The sequence below is a fragment of the Acinonyx jubatus genome, chromosome D4 (genome assembly GCF_027475565.1).
Source record: "Acinonyx jubatus isolate Ajub_Pintada_27869175 chromosome D4, VMU_Ajub_asm_v1.0, whole genome shotgun sequence".
Lineage (NCBI taxonomy): Eukaryota > Metazoa > Chordata > Mammalia > Carnivora > Felidae > Acinonyx > Acinonyx jubatus.
Window position 1 is genome coordinate 59,688,067 of NC_069391.1, and position 20,091 is coordinate 59,708,157.

General features: G+C 36.5%; 1 protein-coding gene across 44 annotated transcripts in view; it reads left to right on the top strand.

Annotated features, from left to right (window-relative positions):
- PTPRD (protein tyrosine phosphatase receptor type D) overlaps window positions 1-20,091 on the top strand; it is a 2,170,985-nt gene that overhangs the window by 2,137,786 nt on the left and 13,108 nt on the right. For all 44 annotated transcript variants that reach the window (XM_053204229.1, XM_053204230.1, XM_053204243.1 and 41 more), the window contains 3 exons: window positions 18,291-18,576; window positions 19,017-19,195; window positions 19,807-19,933. In XM_053204229.1, the coding sequence (XP_053060204.1) occupies window positions 18,291-18,576; window positions 19,017-19,195; window positions 19,807-19,933 (592 nt within the window). The remainder of the gene's footprint in view (window positions 1-18,290; window positions 18,577-19,016; window positions 19,196-19,806; window positions 19,934-20,091) is intronic.

A 20,091-nucleotide genomic window follows, 5' to 3' on the forward strand; every position in this document is an offset into this window, starting at 1 on the left:
TTATTTATGGGCTTCCTATTCTGTTCCACTGATCTATGTGTCTATTTTTGTGCCAGTACCATACTGTTTTGATTACTACTAGTATATCCTGAACTCTAGTATTGTGATGCATACAGCTTTGTTCTTTTTTTCTCAAGATTTCTTTGACTATTTGGGATCTTTTCTGGTTCCATACAACTTATGGTATTATTTGTTCTAGTTCTGTGAAAAATTATATTGGTATTTTGATAGGAACTGCATTGAATCTTTAGATTGCTTTGGGTAGTTTGGACATCTTAACAATACTAGTCCTTCCAATCCATGAGCATGGAATGTCTTTCTATTAATGACATCAAGTTTTAAAATGGTTTCACTTATTGAAACAACCTCTCTCTTGATGGAGAGCTTGTTTCCAAAACTGTGCTTAGCAAATTTTGGCTTGCAGACAACTATTTTTTTATTCAATATATTCATTTTAAAATCAAATGTTATTTTTTAAAGGCTCAATTCATCATAGGCCCACCATTGTTATTTAACATCCAGAGCTTAATCCTCCCCTGGTTAAAGTTTCCTTAGTTTAATATGTGAAAGCACAGCTGAATTCAGAAATTATTAGCTACCTGATTTAGGAACAAAAAGAGAAATAAAAATAACAATTTTGCAAATCCAAATATTGAGCATTTCCCAAACAATTATTGGTACACATAATTAATGGTTCTTATTTTCATACTCATTTTGTGCTCTACAAGAAGTATACGAACAGAATTCAGGATACCTCATTAATGTATGTGTACACTGTGTCCTGAGTTGTTAATAGATCTTATGTGGGGACTTTTTTCTATATTCAGGTAAGTATAGATTAAACTAAGTTAAATTACTTTGCAACTGAGTTCCTCACCCTATAAAGTACTCATTTCTATTGTGAACTTCCAAGAGGAAATTTCTGAAACGTATTTAAACATGGAACTCTTCCCTGCCCCTTGGCATTTCTTTTTTTTTTTAAGTTTTTATTCAAATTCCAGTTTACATACAGTGTAATATTAGTTTCGGGTGGAGATATATATATCACTTCCATACAACACCCAGTGCTCATCACAAGTGCCCTCCTTAATCCCCATCACCTATTTTACCTACCCATCCTCCCACCCACCTCCCCTCTGGTAACCATCAGTTTATTCTCTATAGTTAAGAGTCTGTTGCTTGGTTTCTCTCTCTCTCTCTCTCTCTCTCTCTCTCTCTCTCTCTCTCTCTTTTTCCCTTTGATCATTTGTTTTGTTTCTTAAATTCCACATATGAGTGAAATCATATGGTATTTGTCTTTCTCTGACTGAGTTATTTCACTTAGCATTATGCTGTCTAACTCAATCCATGTCATTGCAAATGGTACAATTTCATTCTTTTTATGTCTGAGTAATATTTAAATGTGTGGAATATATTCCACATCTTCTTTATCCATTCATCAGTTAATGGACGCTTGGGCTGTTTCAATGATTTGGCTATTGTAGATAATGCTGCTACAAACATTGGGGTGTATGTATCCCTTTCAATTAATATTTTTGTATCCTTTCAGTAAGTACCTAATAGTGTAATTGCTCAATCATTCCCCCTTGCAATTTCTAAAAGAACTCTAGGAGGTGCTATCATAAAAGGTAGTTTGGCTAACAGTGATAAAACAGAACAATGATCTACTAAGAGTAATTAGTTAATAAATCAGCAACACTCAATAAGTTTATAAATATATATAATCAATAAATACTTATTTAAACTACACTGTGTAGAGGTGCCTGGGTGGTTCAGTGGGTTGAGTGTCTGACTTCGGCTCAGGTCATGATCTCACAGCTCATGAGTTTGAGCCCCACATTGGGCTCTGTGCTGATGGCTCAGAGTCTTGAGATTGCATGGGATTCTGTGTTTTCCTTTATCTCTGCATGCACCCCCAACTCTCACTCTCTCTGTCTGTCCTCAAAAATAAATAAACATTAAAAAAAAATTTTTAACACACTGTGTAGAGCTCTAAACTCCAAGTATGGCATCTCTCTTAAAGAGCTTGTAACAACATATATGAAGATACCTAAAATATTTAAGGCTATTCAAAAAATCCTTAACGTATGCGTTGAGACTTGGTAATTTAGAGAAAACTTTGGTTAAAGCAAAGAACCCTGAAAAATTATGTATACAGTTAAAATTAACTTCAAATGTTTAATTGTATATTCATTAGTTTTTAAATTTAGGGCTAAGAACTCTCCTTTGACTATGACCTAGAATTAGCAGTTTACTGCATTTGATAGAGACAAACAACTTAATGGCTTTGAAGTAACTGAAGTATAGAATCCTACTAGATTTTTATCAAACATTTTCCATTTATTTACAGTTGTACATAATTCAACAGTACTGTGGGTTAGTGATGGGGCACAAATTACTTACTTTTAGTAAGTCATTCCAAAGCAGTTAACTTAGGATTCACAGAAGCAACTTTTATTTTGTAAGCATATCTCATCAGTTTCTTTCATACTTAATTATTTACTGAGTATATATGGGGTGTGTGTGTGTGTGTGTGTGTGTGTGTGTGTGTGTGTGTATATACACACACACACACACACATATGGAATATAGATGGAATAAATACCATGACATCACAAAAGAGCACAGACATCCTAGAGAATAGCCCCCTAGCTTTTAGCAAACCTGGTGCAGAAAAGGGAGAGTGGGGCTAGTTTTTAAATTGGTGAAGTGGAGATCAGATACAAAAATACATATAGATATGTATATGCATATGGAAAAGAACAAAAGAACAAACAATAATCATTACTTGAGATAAGGGAAAGAAAAGAGAACTTCCCCATAAGCAAAGCACCACACCTGAATTTCAGTCCCTGTGAATGGTTGTCTGGTACTCTGTCTCTCCATCTGTAAAATTTAAGGGATTAGCTCAGAGGTAGTTCTCAAACTTCATCGTGTATCAGAATCACCTGATGGGCTTATGAAACTCAGGTTGTTTTACACCACCTCCAAAATTTCTGATTCTGTAGGTCAAGATAGGGCCCCAAAACCATCTTTCCTATCAAATTCCCAAATGACGTTATAGTGGTCATGGGGCAACACTTTGAGAACCACTGGATTAGATCATTTCTAATATCCCTTTCAAGTCTAAAATCTGATTCACTTATATATGACATATTTTTCCTGAGAGAATAGAAATCAGGAAATAAAATTGAATGTTAATTTTTTGAATTCATTAGTATAACTCTTTAAAATACACCATACAAGAATAGAAAAGTTTCATTATCTACTCTGTCATTAACCAACTGAAGTAAATATTAAACTCGAGGTCCTTAATTCATAGAAAAAACAGAGTGAGGGAATTAACATTTATCAAGAACATATTAATTAAAAGGCATTTTGTCAACAATAGCCTTATAGCAACCTTTAGAAATGGGTTTAGATTTTATAGATGAGCAAACTGAGGCTCAGGGAGGATAAATAGATGACCTAACACCACACAGCTAGCAGGTGGAAGAGCCAGATGTTGAATCTGTAAAGTCCATGCTCTTTCCACTTGCCAAACTGACTCATAAAATAAGCATATCACATCACTGCTTTCCTTGTCAACTTATGTGAAACAAAATAGTCCATTTCATCAACTCAGCCAATACTTTAATTATGTTTAAATTATTTTAATCAGTAATGGCATTTTAACAATATTTGTTCTTCCTATCCGGGAGCATGGAATCTTTTTTCTATTTTTTGTGTCTTCTAGTGAACTCTTAAGAAAAAAAATGGACTTCTTAAGTGTAGTGACTAGTAACTTCCACAGTCAAAAACTGAATTTCTTCCCTGGACTGTAACATCCAACCATTAGAGATATAAGGGCAGAAATGGTATCTTGGAGTTCACCATTACATCTTTTTCCCCTATCTATGTCACACATGAAAAAGACATTCAATAAATATTTGATGGATAAGTAAACATGAGTGGAAGTGTCATAATCCAAAACAATACCAGGAGCAAAGCCACACAAGAATTCTAAACAGTATAATCTGTGTTGTGTAGGTAAAAAAACATATTAAAAGGGCAGTAGTGTTATTCTTAACATGCCAAATAAAATGGTTCTTATTGTTACTTGGTTAGTGGAGAGGCTGGAAGTAAGCTAGGGACCAGATTTTGTGGGCACCAAACCCTGTAGGATACTTTACATTCATTATATGTGAGGCTTTGTAAATGTTGAGTCTAGGGCTTGCATTCTAATTACCATTATGCCTGGTATTAATGGAAATGTATGCTGCAACCCTGAGAATTATCAGGATAATAAGCATCCCATTCCCAATATCTTCCTCCCTATATGAGGTAGATTAAGTCTGCAAAAAGAAGCATTTAGTGCCCCCAGAAAGGGAAGCACCATATAGTGTCCCTGATGTTAAGAAAAAGTTTATTTTCCTTGAATGGGTTCCTTATTAAGGAGCAGTTTGCTCATCCTTGATCACCACATTCCCTCTACTTCCAGAACACACTGGCAGGAAATAAAACGAGCTATTGCTCTCCTCATATGCAGTATTATTGCTGCTCATATGGCCTCTGCTGAATCCAGCCCTGGGTTTACCCCTCATTGGAGGGTTCCAGTCCACTAAGGAAGGCAGCTTGGGGTCCCAAAATTGGCCGAGACTCCATGAGCGAGGTTGTCCAGGCATGTGATAGAATGAACATTGCCAAGCTGTTACTGTATCTCCTGGGGAGCTGCTAAAATGACTCGTTGCCTTTGGAGAGAATCTTCCGGAGGAAGTAGCTTTGACATCAATGAATTTGTACTCCTCTTCCTGTAAAGTTGGGGAAAGCAGCTCACCTGTAGCCATGATTGGAGAGCAAGGAAGAGCTGGTATGCAGCAAAACAATCCCACAGTGTGTCAGATTCCTTCTCACTGGTCTTGGATATGGCAGGCATTTCAGGTTCTGTGCACATGGTATGTCAGATATTATTGAGTTAATTCTTCAGGAGATTAAATGCCCTGTCAATTACTCAAGTATAGTAATTTAGAAGTTTCTTTAATAAAAGGGTAAATTTTCAGCCCCTTACAGCAGCACATGCCCATAGTCCCATTTACGGGGGAGGCTGCAGCAGGAGGATAGCGTGAGCCCAGGAGTTCTGAGCTGCAGTGAGCTGTGCCCATTAGGCATCTGCACTAAATTTGGCACCAATATGGTGACTTCCCAGGAGCAGGAAACACCAGATTGCTCAAGGAAGGTTGAGCTCGCCCAGGATGGAAACAGAGCAGGTCAAAACTTCCATACTGATCAGTAAAGGGCATATTCTCAGATGCTGCCCCTCATCATCTATATATTTTAATGCTTGTGAATATTTCCATATAATTAATGCTGTAAATGGTAAGTGCTGTAATTTCCTTTGACCTATGTTGCAGTCAGATATATTACTTGATCAGTGCTCTCAATGAATCATTTTATACACACGTATTTAGTTAATTGATTATTTTTTTTTCCTGCCTGTGTTTATGTGTAATATACTCTATAAGGGGAAGGAAATCAGCCTGCTTGCAGCTGAGTCTGGCAAAAGAGCAATTAGGTTCTATCAGAACAAACAGCTGTCAATAATGAGTTCTGAATTAAAATTACTAGCAAAGAAAGGAATCTAGACATCTGCAGGAAATATGAAAATATTTTTATAACCTAATAACTGAGATCTGGACAGGGGTATCACTGAATTTTCCCAGCTGTACCTGAAACATATTTTGAAATAATCCCAGACTGAAAGAACACTGAAATTCACCACATAAACTAGGCTGCACTTTTTTTTTTAATGTTGGCTGCCTTTGAAGAGTATGTATTTTTATTTCATGTAATCAGCATGAAAACTTTCTATTTCAAACTATTTTACTCTGCCCCCAGTCATAAAATGAAGGTTAAAAATAGTTCTCTTATCTTCATATTGTGTCTATCCAATCAGGGTCCTGTTGCTTGGATATATTTCTTTCTGTCTTTGGAAAAATACTTTGGGGTCTAATTACACGGTATCTGATTTGCTCCCATTGGGGTTGCTTTTCACAAAGAAAACTTGCAAGGTGGGCTTCTGGCATCTGAGTTTTATTACAAGATAATTCCATATATGTGCAGGTATCTAGAGATAGTAAACTATTTTGGTCTTAAAAAAATAAACCTTACTTTTTGAAAACAGCCTTTGCAGTTGCCCTTTTACATTGAAGTTTTTAGGTGGTTAGGTCAAAAAACCAATGTGAATAAGAGATAAATATTTTTAAAGGTATTATATATATGTGTGTGTGTGTATGTATATATATATATATATATATATATATATACACATATATATACACATGCTTGTGTATACATGCATGCTTGTGTATACGTGTGTATGTGTATATATATATATATATATACACACACATATATGTATATATGTATATATATATATATATATATATATATACACACACAAGCATAGATAATTAGCATATTTGATACATTTTTGCCCCCATTTACTTACAAAAATATGTCAAGAGTAGTATCTCTATATCGCTATGGCCCATGGACTACCAGCAGCAGCAAGACTTTGGAGCTGGTTGGAAATGCACAATTTTGGGTTCTCCTCCACACCTACAGAACTGAAATCTCAGGGCAGAACCCAGGAAATCTGTTTTTTGAACAGATGTGTGAAGACCACTTTGATGGATAGATAATGCATAAATGCCCGGTGGTACAGTGCATGGTGATGGATACATAGAAGAGGAATCTCTCCTTTTGCATTTATTAAATTGACTTATTGCATATTTTTATCTTTTTGATGTTACAGTCTTGTGACTGTGTTCTCCATCTTCTACTATTACTCTGCATGAGAAGCAAACCCTGCCCTCTCTACCTCCACCCTCAAACATGACCAGTATGTCATTCTGAATACACTTAGTACTAGTTTTCATTAATGAAATAGTCTCCGTGTATGAATACTATGCTTACTGAAACAGAGCTGACATCAGTATAACTAGTATACATAGCCAGGTACACAAAGATCTGTTTTTACAGTGCTTCAAAAAGCCACCTATTTCTCTTTGGCCAGTTGAATAGACTGGAGGATCTAATGTTTCATGAATATAGTACAGTAACAAATACAACATGTATCTTTTAGACCATGTATCTTTTAGATCTTTTACAGAATCATGGACCTAGGGTCCATCTGAGAGCTCTAAGGAAAACTGTCATCTGTTTTCCAGTGAAACTCCACTGCTGAGGGCATAAGTCTTGGAAAGAGGAGATACAGACCAAACTTTCAGCTCTCAGCTCTGCTCTAACAGCCACATGATTTTGGTCAAATTCTTAACCCTGGCTAGGTCTCCATTTCCTCCTTTGAAAAATCTAAGTAGGCAGACAGTCTAGAAGAGGCAAAAAGAAGTACTTATCCATTAATTCAGAAACCTGTGAGTTTAAGAAGCCAGATCAGACCCATGGGGACACCAACGCAAAGGCCTGATGGAGGCCTGCAGGGTGATATAAAGAAAGAGGCCCTGTATAAGACAGTAGGTAGATTGTAGCAAGCCTGAGATTCTTACTGCCTTAACAAAAACTCGTGGGAATCAAACAAAAGGACCTAAACAAAAGGGCCAGATGAAACACAGAGATACCAGTTTATAACCCCTGATTTAGAGCCTTCAATACCATTGGATCATTTATGTTTAAATGAACATAATAGCATCTTTGTAAAGCAAAGACAAAAAAAAACCTCAAAATCTTGCCCTTGTGGGAAAACATTGATATGCTTCCCAAAATGACTGAAATAAAGTTGCCAAAATTCAGTTGCTAAAGTTTGATATCTTCCAAATTCCTTCCCATTGCTCTTTCTTCTCTTTGACTCTGCTTAAACTGAGTCAGGAATAATGGCATTTATGTTGCTATGGTGAGCCTGCTGCCTGCACTGAACAGGTTATATACATTGTAGTTGACATGATTGTTACTTTCTTTGGGTTGCACAGTACACAACCTGTGCAGCTTTACTTGGCAGGCCTGGTTAATGGTTGTATCCACTTTCAAAATGTAGATAATTTAGTGCATTATGAAAAGAATTTAGAATATGAACTGAACTGATAGGCCATTTACAAAGAAAATATCTGTGAAAATGATAGAGTTCCATGTACTTCTATCGCATCATTCAATTGACCTTATTCAATTTAGAGTCAATTACCAATTACCAGGCCAGCTGAGTCAGTTTCTCTCTGTGCCTGATGGCCTCCTCTATCCATCTGTAAAATAAGACCTGCTATGGCATATTCAGGTGTTCTTTATATAAACATATTAGCCTTCTAATTTATCTTGAGCACCACATTTTAAGAATAATAGGAAATGTGCTTGGCAGGTAATATTGAGACGGAGCCAAAATCATACAGACGTTTTTGGAAGATTTTGTTTTAGTCAACATAATTGAAAGAGAAAATCCGATTAGGCCCATGTGTATTTTGTTTTTTGTTGACTTATTCTTTTTAAGAAGCCTCCTTCAGGCCATCATGGAAAAATAAAATGGAGAAAATATGATCTGGGATGGTCATCCTTGGCCTCTCAATATTCTAGACTAAGATCCTTATCATGTCAGTTTTTCTGAGCTTAGGTTCTGCTGCTTCTCTGTTGATGACATATGAACTTTTGATCACCAGAGGATGCCACCCAAGAGTGCAATGGACTTTTTCTTTCCAGAGTGGTCAGGTTTTTTGGGGTTGTCTCATCCTAACTTTTGCTTATTCTAACTCTTTACTAAGCATCCTCTTCCCTATGCAAGTCTCAGCTGTAAGTAGCTGCCAACATTGCCCAGACTTCTCCTAAGAATCCATCTCTGGTCAATATTCCCACACTAGAGTGCACAGGGTTCCATCTTCTCTATCTCTGTGGGGACTCAATGGTATATTGATCTTTAATATCTTTATAATGGTAACTTTTATTCATTATTCTATATTTCTTTTTAGTTCCATTGTGGTATGATTTTGTTGTTCTTGCATTAGAAACAAATTTTTTTGAACACTTCAACTAAAGTGAAAGTATCCCCTTACTCCCATCCTCCACTAAGAGGTAACTGTTATAATTTGTATATCTTTGCAGATAAATCCTATCCATAAACATGTATGCATATAAAAATATATAATCTTGTTGTATGGTCTTTTTAAAAAATGTAAGTGGCATCATAATGTATCTATTCGACAGTATCTTGGGCAACTTTTCTTTTTGTCAATCTATGGGTTTACCTCATTCTTTTAACTGGTATTCCTGATATTTATGTATTATAGTTTAACCATTTCCTTGTCATAGTAATTGTTTTATCCAATTAACCTATTTCAAATAATGCTACAATGAAAATCCCTCTCTAAGATTCTCTGTGCATATGTGTACATTTATCTCAGTGACAGATTTCTAGAAATGGAGGTGCTGCGTCAGAGAATATGTGCACTTAAAATTTTAATGAACACTACAAAATTGTCCCCTGAAATAACTATATTACCTTGGCTTTTAGTCTGTGTTTAATAGCATGGGTAAATTTAATTCACAATTTTTCAAAATATTTAATTTTTATTTTATACTATATAAAAGTAAATTAAGTAGATGAATATTTATGTCAAAGAAATTGGTATAATTTATCTGGTCATTCTAGGTAAAAGAGATGCCAGAGGCCATGATACTAAAATACTCATGGGTCATTGTTTTGTAGAGAGCACTAAATATTCTAGAGGTGTCCAGTATAATTCAGTGTGAAGTTGCATGCTAAGTTTTAACAACAAAAAAAAAAATGAAAGAAGATTTTTAAAGTGACAGCCATATCAGGGGCTCCTGGGTGGCTCAGTCAGTTAAGTGTCCAACATCAGCTCAGGTCATGATCTTGTGGTTCATGAGTTTGAGCCCCACATCAGGCTCTGTGCTGACAGCTCAGAGCCTGGAGCCTGCTTCGGATTCTGTGTCTCCCTCTCTCTGCGCCTCCCCTGCTTGCATTCTGTCTCTCCGTCTCCCTCAAAACAAATAAACATTAAAAAGAAATAAAAATAAAATGACAGCCATATCACAATCACATCACAGTTTTATCAGGGTAGTCATCTGATTAATCTTGTAAACCTCAGTTATAAAACTCAATCCATTCTCATAGGTGTCCTATTTTGTATATTTGCCATTTGTAAATGCCATTTCTGTTGCAACTGAACTGTAATATCCAGTCAGATTATGAGCTGATATATGTACAAAATGCTCACCAAGATTTTTGGTTCATATTTTACTGTCTTTGCTCCCAACTAAATGATCTGTAAAATCTCCTGATTCTATGGTCTTTTTTTTTTTTTTTTTTTTTTGCCAGATCATTGAAGTTTCAGTAAAGGGTCAGCATTAACACTCCACCAGATTAATCAGAAAAGCCAACTTTTAAGCAAATCCCCAGAATGATTTTAGTACAAAACAGCCCCCTTATGCCTCTTAATGTTTTCCTTTTGCACATTACTACCGTATCGCATCACGGGACATTAAGCATATTTCAACTCATGGGACTAACTCAATCATGTTTTTAGAAATTGAAAACAAATGTTGTAACTGGCTGAATGATAATGTTGAAGTAATAACAATTTCCTGGTAGGCGTACTTGTTCAATGGATTGCATAGTCTTTCAGCTTGTAAACACTGGAATGTCTGTCACTGACTGACACCGTTTTCTGTTGTTGTTGTTGTTGTTGTTGTTGTTGTTGTTGTTTCTATTGTTGTTCTTAAGGCAAAATTTGTCAATAATTTGGTTTGCTTTGGTGGAATCATTGTCCTCAATGGAAGATAACTTAGAATGTTGGATTTACTTCAGGAGAAAGAGGGACCAACCTAATGCTAGACTTGATTTAACAGTGCTGTCCTCTTCCCTTTTTGCTGGAATGTTCTGTAACATAATAAATGTGCTGAATTGTGCTGGCCTCAGCCTGAAGCATGGGGTTATGCACTTTTTTAAAAGATATTTAGAAAAATCTGTCTCTATGCTTGGCAACTACTCTGACAGAAAGCAGATAAAAATAAGGGTGGTTTATCAGTTTTGCTGTTCTTATCATGTTTCAGGTTGAAGGCTGTTGAAATGATGAAAAACAAACAGCACTAAATAGGGTTCCGTCATTATTGCTGCTGTGGGGAGCTGAGTTTTTCAGGATCAAAGAAAAATGCATTTGCTTTTAGAACTACAATCCTTCATTTTGAGAGGTGCATTGCACTCAGATACTGATGGGTGAAAAATGGAGCAAATTGGAGAAGGAAGTAAAATATGTTCTGTTGGGGGAACTTGGAAATTCAAACACAAGTAGACTGGCATACTTCTAAAAGCTCTGAATTTTCAACGTTCAGTTTCTTAAGAAAAAAAGTGGTGCCTGAGGTTGTTATTTCTGAGCAAGTGGGGCAGAGCATAAACACAGGATGTTTCCATCTCATCAAATTTTAAGAATCCCCTTTATCTTTGTAAACACGTATAAAAGTAATATTCCCATGCCAGGGGCTTTGAGGAATGTTCCTGTATATGTCATTGATACAGAAGAAATGTCTTTGTATTTTTAAACTTCTATTTTTAAAACTTAAGTTGAGCACTTCCTGTTTCCCTGGCATGGAAATTACTATGAGACATTGTCAAACATGGTAGAGACAAGGAAGCTGTTGTTCTTCCCCTCAAGGAGACTGTCAACTGGTACAAAAATAATAACCAGGAAACAAAACTGAGGTAAGGTGGTTGCTGATAGAGATAAATTTCCATAGATATCCAAGGAGGAGTAAACCAGGGGAGAGTCTTGGTCAAGGATGCAGCAGGTGAGAGGATTCTTAGAGGAAGCTAGATATCAACAGGTAGACCTAATAAAGAGAAGGAAGGGCCTACATAGGCAAAGGCTGAGAAAGCATTAAATATGTTTAATTTTCCTGGAGCTGGGGAAATCTATGACTCTTATAATAAAAGTAATTGCCTGAGAGCCATGCAGTTTCAACTAGGTAAAGGCAAATAGACAAACATTCTCAGATATACAAGTCATCAGGAATAATACTACCCATGCACACTTTGCATAATACATTTAAGTATATATTCCAACAAACCAATGGATGTATCAAAATAAAGAACTCAAGAGTCGATGAGGCTATTATGCCATAAATATTTACAGATTGCCCACCACGTGCTGAGGCATCAGGGAAGTAGTGAGCAAAACCAACAGGATCCTTTCCTCATGGAGATTACAGTTTAGCAGGAGAATTAGATAGTAAGTAATCATATGAATACATATGTAATTATAAATCTCAACAACTGATGTGAGGTAAATGTATAGTGTTCTGGCAGAGCAGTTTTGAGGAATTTATATTGATTTAAATTGATACCTATTATGGACTGAATTGTGTCACTTCAAAATAGGTCTATTGAAGTCTTAACCGACCCCCTTGTAATGTGACTATATTTGGAGGTGGAGTGCTCTCTCTGTGCACAGGTACAGGGAAAAGACCATGTGAAGTCACAGATAAAAGCCTGCCATCCTAAGCCAAGAAGAGAGGTCTCACCAGAAATCAACCCTGATGGCACCTTAATCTTGGACTTTTGGCCTCCTGAACCATTGGAAAATAAATTCCTGTTGTTTAAGGCACCAGCCCTAGCAGACTCACACAATACCTAAAAGGACAAGGAATGGTTTGCTGAGTGAAGAAGGATGGATAAGTTTTCTAGGAGAGAATATCCCAAGAAAAGTTCCTGGAACAGAAAATAGCTTAGCCTATTTGAGTTAACTAAATGAAAGCCAACGTGGCTGGAAGGCAGTGAGGGGAAAAAGGACAGGTGCTACATATTTATTTTCCATTTTAAGTGTTGTTTATAGCATTTTTATCAAATACATAACTGTACTAACAGCAATTCTTTAAAATAACTGTTTTGTTTGTTTATAGTTCTCTGGTGTCTCTTCTCATTCTTATAAAGATACCAGTCCTGCTTGGCAAAGGCCTCACCATTATGACCTTAACTTAATTACCTCCCTAAAAACCTTATCATAAATACAGTCACATTGGGGGTTAAGACTTCAACATATGGATTTTGAGGGGACCCAATTCAGTCCATAACAGACATCAGTTTGTTTTTGTTTTGGTTTTGTTTGTTTGTTTGTTTTTGAATGTTTATTTACTTATTTTGAGAGAGAGAGAGGCAAGCATGCAAGCAAGGAGTGGTGGAGGGGAGATAGAATCCCATGCTGGGTTTCAGGGCTCTTATGAACTATGACAAACCATGATCTGAGCCAAAATCAAGAGTTGGACGCTTAACTGACTGAGTCACCCAGGTGCCCCATAACAGGTGTCAGTTTAAATGACATTTCCTCAACAGTACTTGGCCAGCATGCTGTACATTTACTTCATAGCAGTTGTTGTATATTTATTCATATGATCACTTACTATCTAATTCTCCTACTAAACCGTAATCTCCATGAGTAGAAGATCTTGTTGACTTTGCTCACCACTTCCCTGATGTCTTAGCACATGGTGGGCACTCCTTAAATATTAGCCTATAGAGTCTTATGAGAGGACATAGCAAATGTGGATGGAAAAACAAAGTAATGAGCAACTTCCTGTCTGTTCCTGGCTGATGGGCATGGATGAGTTAGGACAGTCAATAGTTACTGGCAATGTGTAACAACCAGCTCTGTGGGGGTGGGGGTGGGGAAATATTTGCCAATTTCCTCATTGTATGTCCTCCCACCATGGCTGATTTCAAGGTACAAATGTGACATCACTGAAGGCAAAGCTCAGGCGAGAGGCTCAGTTAGCACATCATCATATAATAGTTTCACCTCAAGAGCATAAATGAAAACTAATTAAGAAGTAGTGTGTTTTGTGTATAACCTTATTTTTAATACATTTATGCAAAATTTCTGAGAATTTAACAATTGGCTACTGCTGGCTCCAGCACACCATGGATGGATAATTGAATAAAGTTGTAGAGGTTGAAAGCACAGAAATTCATAATTTACTACTGTACAGGGAAGGAGGGGAAAACAGTCCAAACTGATTCTTAAATTTTAGCCCTGAATAGCAAGGAAAGAGAGAGAGGGAAGAGCAGATTTGAACAGAGAAGATGCTGATTAATCTTGGAATCTATTTATCTCTAAAGAAATTTGAGGGTGGCTTGAAATATAGGTCTCCACTTATGCTCAAAGAAAAGTATATCATCTTAGGAATCATCTGTTTGAAGATTATTGCTGAATCATGAAGGGGAATGAGAGAAATGAGGACAGAACTTTGGGGACATTATCTACATTTTGGCATTTGGCTAAGGTATGTGAATTAGAGAAAGAGATACAGATGGAAAAATCCAGAGAAGCATGAGGATTATCATTACAGGAATTAAACAGAAACCAAGGAAGAAAGGGTTTTTAAGGAACCTACGTTCAGGATCGTTGAACAATACTAAAGGGATGTTGTTGAGGGGTGGGCCACAAGAAGGGCACCATTTTTTTTCTGATGCAACTGGCAGAAAGCAGTGGCAACACCATCGAATGTTGTGCTAAAATTTAACATCTCACAACTTACAATTGAGCCCCTCTTCAGCCATTTACTATTAGCTGTGGGACTTTAGGGCAGCTCCCAGATGTTATAAATCATAGAAGGGAAAAGGGAACTGACGGACATTTGCTGAGTGCCTCCCGGGAACCAAGCAGTGTGTTTGGAAGGCACTTTGCTGGCATCTCATTTACCATGACAATATATGGGAAAGTAGTAAGTTCTTCAAATGTAAGATATTATTTATTTGAAATATGAAGAGAAAGGGGAGAACAGCTTGAGGGGGTAGATTAAAGCAAGATGTTGAAAGCCTAATCTTAAATGATCCTGCAGTGATTGTATCACAATTTTCTCAGCTTTAACATTATCTATTCCTTTCGTCAGCTTCAGAGGTAGAATTTTAAAATGAGTTTGCACCCACAATGTTACTGTGTCTTCCTTTATGTTTGCAAACACTTGGCATGTTTAATTCAGCCTTAAAACTTGCTAAGTAATTAACTAGAGTTAATGATCACTATCGCGATTTAAGAAAAAAATGGGAAAGCAGGGAAGAGTTTAAGTGACTTTCTCAAGGACACTCAGCCATTGGTATCTGGAAAAAGTGTGTTGAACTTCATGATCTTACTTAAAGCTAAGAAACCTCTCTAACATTTAAATACCCAAGAACTCTTCCTTCTAAAGATGAAGTAATACATAAATTAAAAGGGTCCACTCCTTCCCTATCTTCCATATGAATAGCAAGTTTGAGGAATTAACAATATTTTGAATTGGCGGAGAAGAAATAGGTTTTGCACAAGTAATAGCCTCTCTTCTGTCTTTTTTCCCCCATAGTTTGTAATTTAGACTCAGGCACATATTTGATTTTTTCCCTCAGTTTTTTGGGGAAATTGCATCCATACCACCATGAAGAGGTTGCTACTGTTTGAATCTGGAGTTATTCCTACCAATTTTCCAAGATCCCAAGATATCTTTTTGTCAGAATATAGATCCAGAATATAGACATTTGGAATGGTCCCTGCTGCATTTTGTGGGAAAATATACCTGCCATTGTCTAGAATTGACTTATTTAGGGCTCAGTTATAAGGCTTATGGCATGGTTTGCACTAAAAAGAATTGCATGACGTTGTATCCAATTAGAAACAATGCACAATTAGGATGAAGATAATTAAGTAAAACAACGCAGAGAAAAAAAGATATTACTCATGGTCTTAGAACCTCCTAAATGTGAGGGCTATCCCCTTTCTCCAGGTTAAGTCTTACTTAGTTTCTTTTAATTGCACTGTGATGGCAGATCAGAAGACCCAGACACAGAGGCCTCTCAAAGCATTTTCCTCTCTCCCTGTTCCCTACCTAGCACTGTGGAGCAGTCTTCAGGCCTTCTCTGCATAATTCTGAACCTTTGTCAAATGTAAGCTTCTTTCACTGACTGAAGGGTCCTTCTTTCTCAGTAGGCTTACCGAACATGGATGGGCTGCTCATTATGTAAGGCCTCTGATGCCAATTACTGATTTATTTTCTTATTTCACAAACATTATTAAGCACCGACTTCATGCTTAATTTAGGACACAAAAAGGTAACAGAAAAGTTAGTTCCTGCTCTCAGGATATACTCCATGATTTGAGGATGACGACCCTACCAGACTAGTTAATAATACGATATGATTGAGACTGTAATGGAGTGGCATTTGAGATACCACTTAGGTGATCTGGAACAGAGGGTGATTAATCCTGCCTAGGGACTGGGAGACAGGGGTAATGGGGAGTATCAGGGAAGGCTTGCCATCTCCCAGTTTTATTAGTAGAACAAACTAAGTAAACGGGACTTTGTGGATCTGGGTGCATCAGATTTCTAATTGTTGTGTGCTAAAAAAATGTCTGTCACTTCAAAGACTCTTTGTCTCCAAAAGCTTTTGCATTACATCTCAGTGTAGTATCACTTTGTGGTTAAACCTTGAATGCAGTCTTAGAATGAAAATCCAGAGGCTCTCTGACTAAATACTAACAGTCATTTTTTATGTCTGACAGGACATAAAAAGTAAGCAATTTTTAAATAGTGTTCCTATCATATTCCTGCTTAACCTAGTCTACAAACCTGAGGGCCTTTGTGTGGAAGCTAGATTTGATCTGTACTGCTCAGTACATAAATAAAGGTATTATTTATTACAAAATGCTCACTTACCACCTTGTAGGCACTTGGCACTAGAGAGAAATTGCCATTTCAATTGAGTCAGGTACCCTAGTGCTCCCTAAACTCATCCATTTGAAGTTCTGGTATCTTCCTTGTACAAGTGCCTCACTAGGCCAATGAAAAGTTTCATATGTAACTCCCAAAGCCAACATATGGCTGCAAAAGCCATTTTTTTCTCTTTTGCTATTCTAGCCTCCTAAATTCCCCGTCCTTTGTGTCCTTCAAGTCCTGGTTCAAATGCCACATCATCCACAAAACCAACACATCTTTCTGTCCATTAGTATAAATAGTTAAGTAACCTTTTACCTCATTGATAGATGTTGAGCTCTTTAAAAGTAAGATCTAAGTCATCTTTAATGTTGTATCCCACATGTTACTGAACAAAGTACTGTTCATTGAATGAAGAGAAGGATATGTTGATGGACAGATGGACAAATAAATGAATGCATAGATACGCAAATGACAGGAAACAGTGGCATGTAGCTAATGAAGGAGACTGTTGCTTAGTATCTATGGTGGTTGTATATACCTATTCCTGTTAATTACATGTTTCCCAGCCAGGTAAATATCCATGATCAGGAAGAGAAAAATATTTTGGATTCAACCATACTTGACACATAAATGGACTCACTCTAAAGAGTTTGCTAAGAGACAAACAAGACTTACCTAGAGATTTAAGGACACAGATGTGTTATTTTGCTAGTATTCTTTCCAACACTTGAGGAAATTCCAATGTTTCAACCACCTGACTCTGTAATCCAGTTCAGTAAATTAGATTGTCTCCTTGGAACAGCATATCTTGTTTTGGGGTTTTGCTCTCTCTTACCTTCTCTTCTTTGAATCCGTTTCCACCAACTGGAAAATGACCCATAAGTCCAGAAGTAATGGAGTTTAAAAAATGCCTCAGAGCTTCTTCAATAACAAAGATTGAAGCTTTTATTTTCCCACACAGAATACTTGAATTTCACCTGGAATTTCAAAATATGTTCAACTCTGGAAGAGAAGGAAAAACTCGCCTGTACTCTCTAGTGATTTTTTTTTATTAGGAATTTATTTCCATTGAGAATTACCTGCTCTTTTTTTTTTTTTTAGTGTGTAATAGCAGTTCAATATCTTAATTATATATTTCCCACTAAATTGATCTTAAAACTTCCTTGCTGCATTTTAGAATATGAAATATTTCATACTGAATGATTTTCTACTTTTTATTTCACAAATTGAACTGAAATAAATGGAGAAGATTTGCAAAAAGATATAGCCTAGTTAGATATTAACCAATTTACAAAATACCTTCTAATATAAACAACCTAAATGTGTTTTTTAAATGTGTCTTTCAAAATAATGTATGCTTTGTTTTACATGATCAAGGAGCATAGTGATTATGGATTTACATTTTGAAACCAAATTAATTATACTTGGTATTTGATTCCCTCCCCTCTGGTTACGGTGACTTGATAATACCTTTTATTTTAGAGTGCTCCAAAATAATCCCAATAGCTAGTTGAAAAGAATTAATGGATTTAAAACTTAGTTAATAAGAATTAAAATAATTTTTAATGTGTTTGTTTCCTGGTAGATTTATTTAGACTTTTCTTTTGTTTTTCTTGTAGTGCGGGAGTTGGCAGGACTGGCTGTTTCATTGTAATAGACGCCATGTTAGAAAGAATAAAGCATGAAAAAACTGTAGATATTTATGGCCATGTAACTTTAATGAGAGCCCAGAGGAATTACATGGTTCAAACAGAAGACCAATACATCTTTATCCATGATGCACTGTTAGAAGCAGTGACTTGTGGAAATACCGAAGTGCCAGCTAGAAACTTGTATGCCTACATTCAGAAGCTGACACAAATAGAAGCAGGAGAGAATGTCACAGGAATGGAGCTTGAATTTAAGGTATGATATTGGATGTGATGTGGTAATTCAGAAGCAAGTCATTCTGGGATTGTCTCTGAATAGTGGCCTCACTTTCTTAACCTTTCAAGTTTTTGAAGTTACAAGATTCACTTGACCTTCTCAGGTGTCTGACTATAAAATACTTTTCTTCCTCTTTCCCTTTTCTCTGTCCTTTGCTTCCTAACAATACCTCGAGCTCTTTTGTACCTTAATTTAAACTGAGAGATCATACTCTCAGAACATACTTAAAAAGTCAGTAGACTATATGGAATCATTAGGTAGAAGTGAAAAGCAGTGCAGTTTGAAGAGTCCTTTGCTTTAAAATAAACAAAAGCTTTACTCTAAAGTTTTCCTCTAAAGAGGAAATCTCGGGTACATTGCGTCTAACTGTAGGCTAAAATTATCTTTGTCAGATTTTTTTCTTTTTTTCTATTCAACAGCGTCTAGCCAGCTCTAAAGCTCACACCTCAAGATTCATCAGTGCCAATCTTCCATGTAATAAATTCAAAAATCGCCTTGTTAATATTATGCCATATGAATCCACAAGGGTTTGCCTGCAGCCTATCCGAGGAGTAGAAGGATCTGATTACATCAATGCCAGTTTTATTGATGGATACAGGTATATACGCTTGCTCCCCTGACAGTCCAAAGCCTTGATATTTACATGTGCCCCAGTTTCATAAGCCAGAATGAATTTCATCTCAATTGAAAACATCTTCTTTATGCATAGGTCAGCATTCAGTCCCTTGGTGTTTGTTGGTTTGTTTGTTTGTTTGTTTTTTGGTAGGAGTAAGAAGAAGCAGTCATGGATTCTTTATTCTTGCCTTTTGTACTCTTCCTTTAGAAACCATTTGGGTGTGGAAAGAGTTAATACAGAAGATTTATTTCATAAATGTAATAGATTATGTAAGAGTCCTTTCTACAAAGCAAAGCCACACCAGTGTTTAAGTGATTTGTATGATACATAAAACTGAGCTATGAGCATTGCACTAAAATTTAAATAATAATGAAGACCTACATGATAATAGTAACAAACCAATTTCTTTTGCAAAGTCCCTCAAATATAGTAAACATTCTTATTTGATACACAATCTTAATGACATTTACTACAACTGCAATGATAATATGTTTTCAGTGTTCATCCTTGGGTTTGGTGTTTACATATCATATGTGAACCTTTGCGTGTTCTCTGATTACTTTAACATGTTATTTTTATTCTCTATAATTCAGACAACAGAAAGCCTACATTGCTACCCAGGGGCCCTTGGCAGAGACCACAGAAGACTTCTGGCGGATGCTCTGGGAACACAATTCCACCATCGTTGTGATGCTCACCAAGCTGCGTGAGATGGGCAGAGTGAGTGTCTTCTCATAAGACATTCACCATGAAGAAATGACAATTTCATTCTCATAACCCAAGGGCCAACATCATTTCTTTGAAATGCAGAGTTCTCTGGTCACATTCTGGGCCATTCATTACTCTGTTGGTTTTTAACTTGCAAAGCCACATCAAGT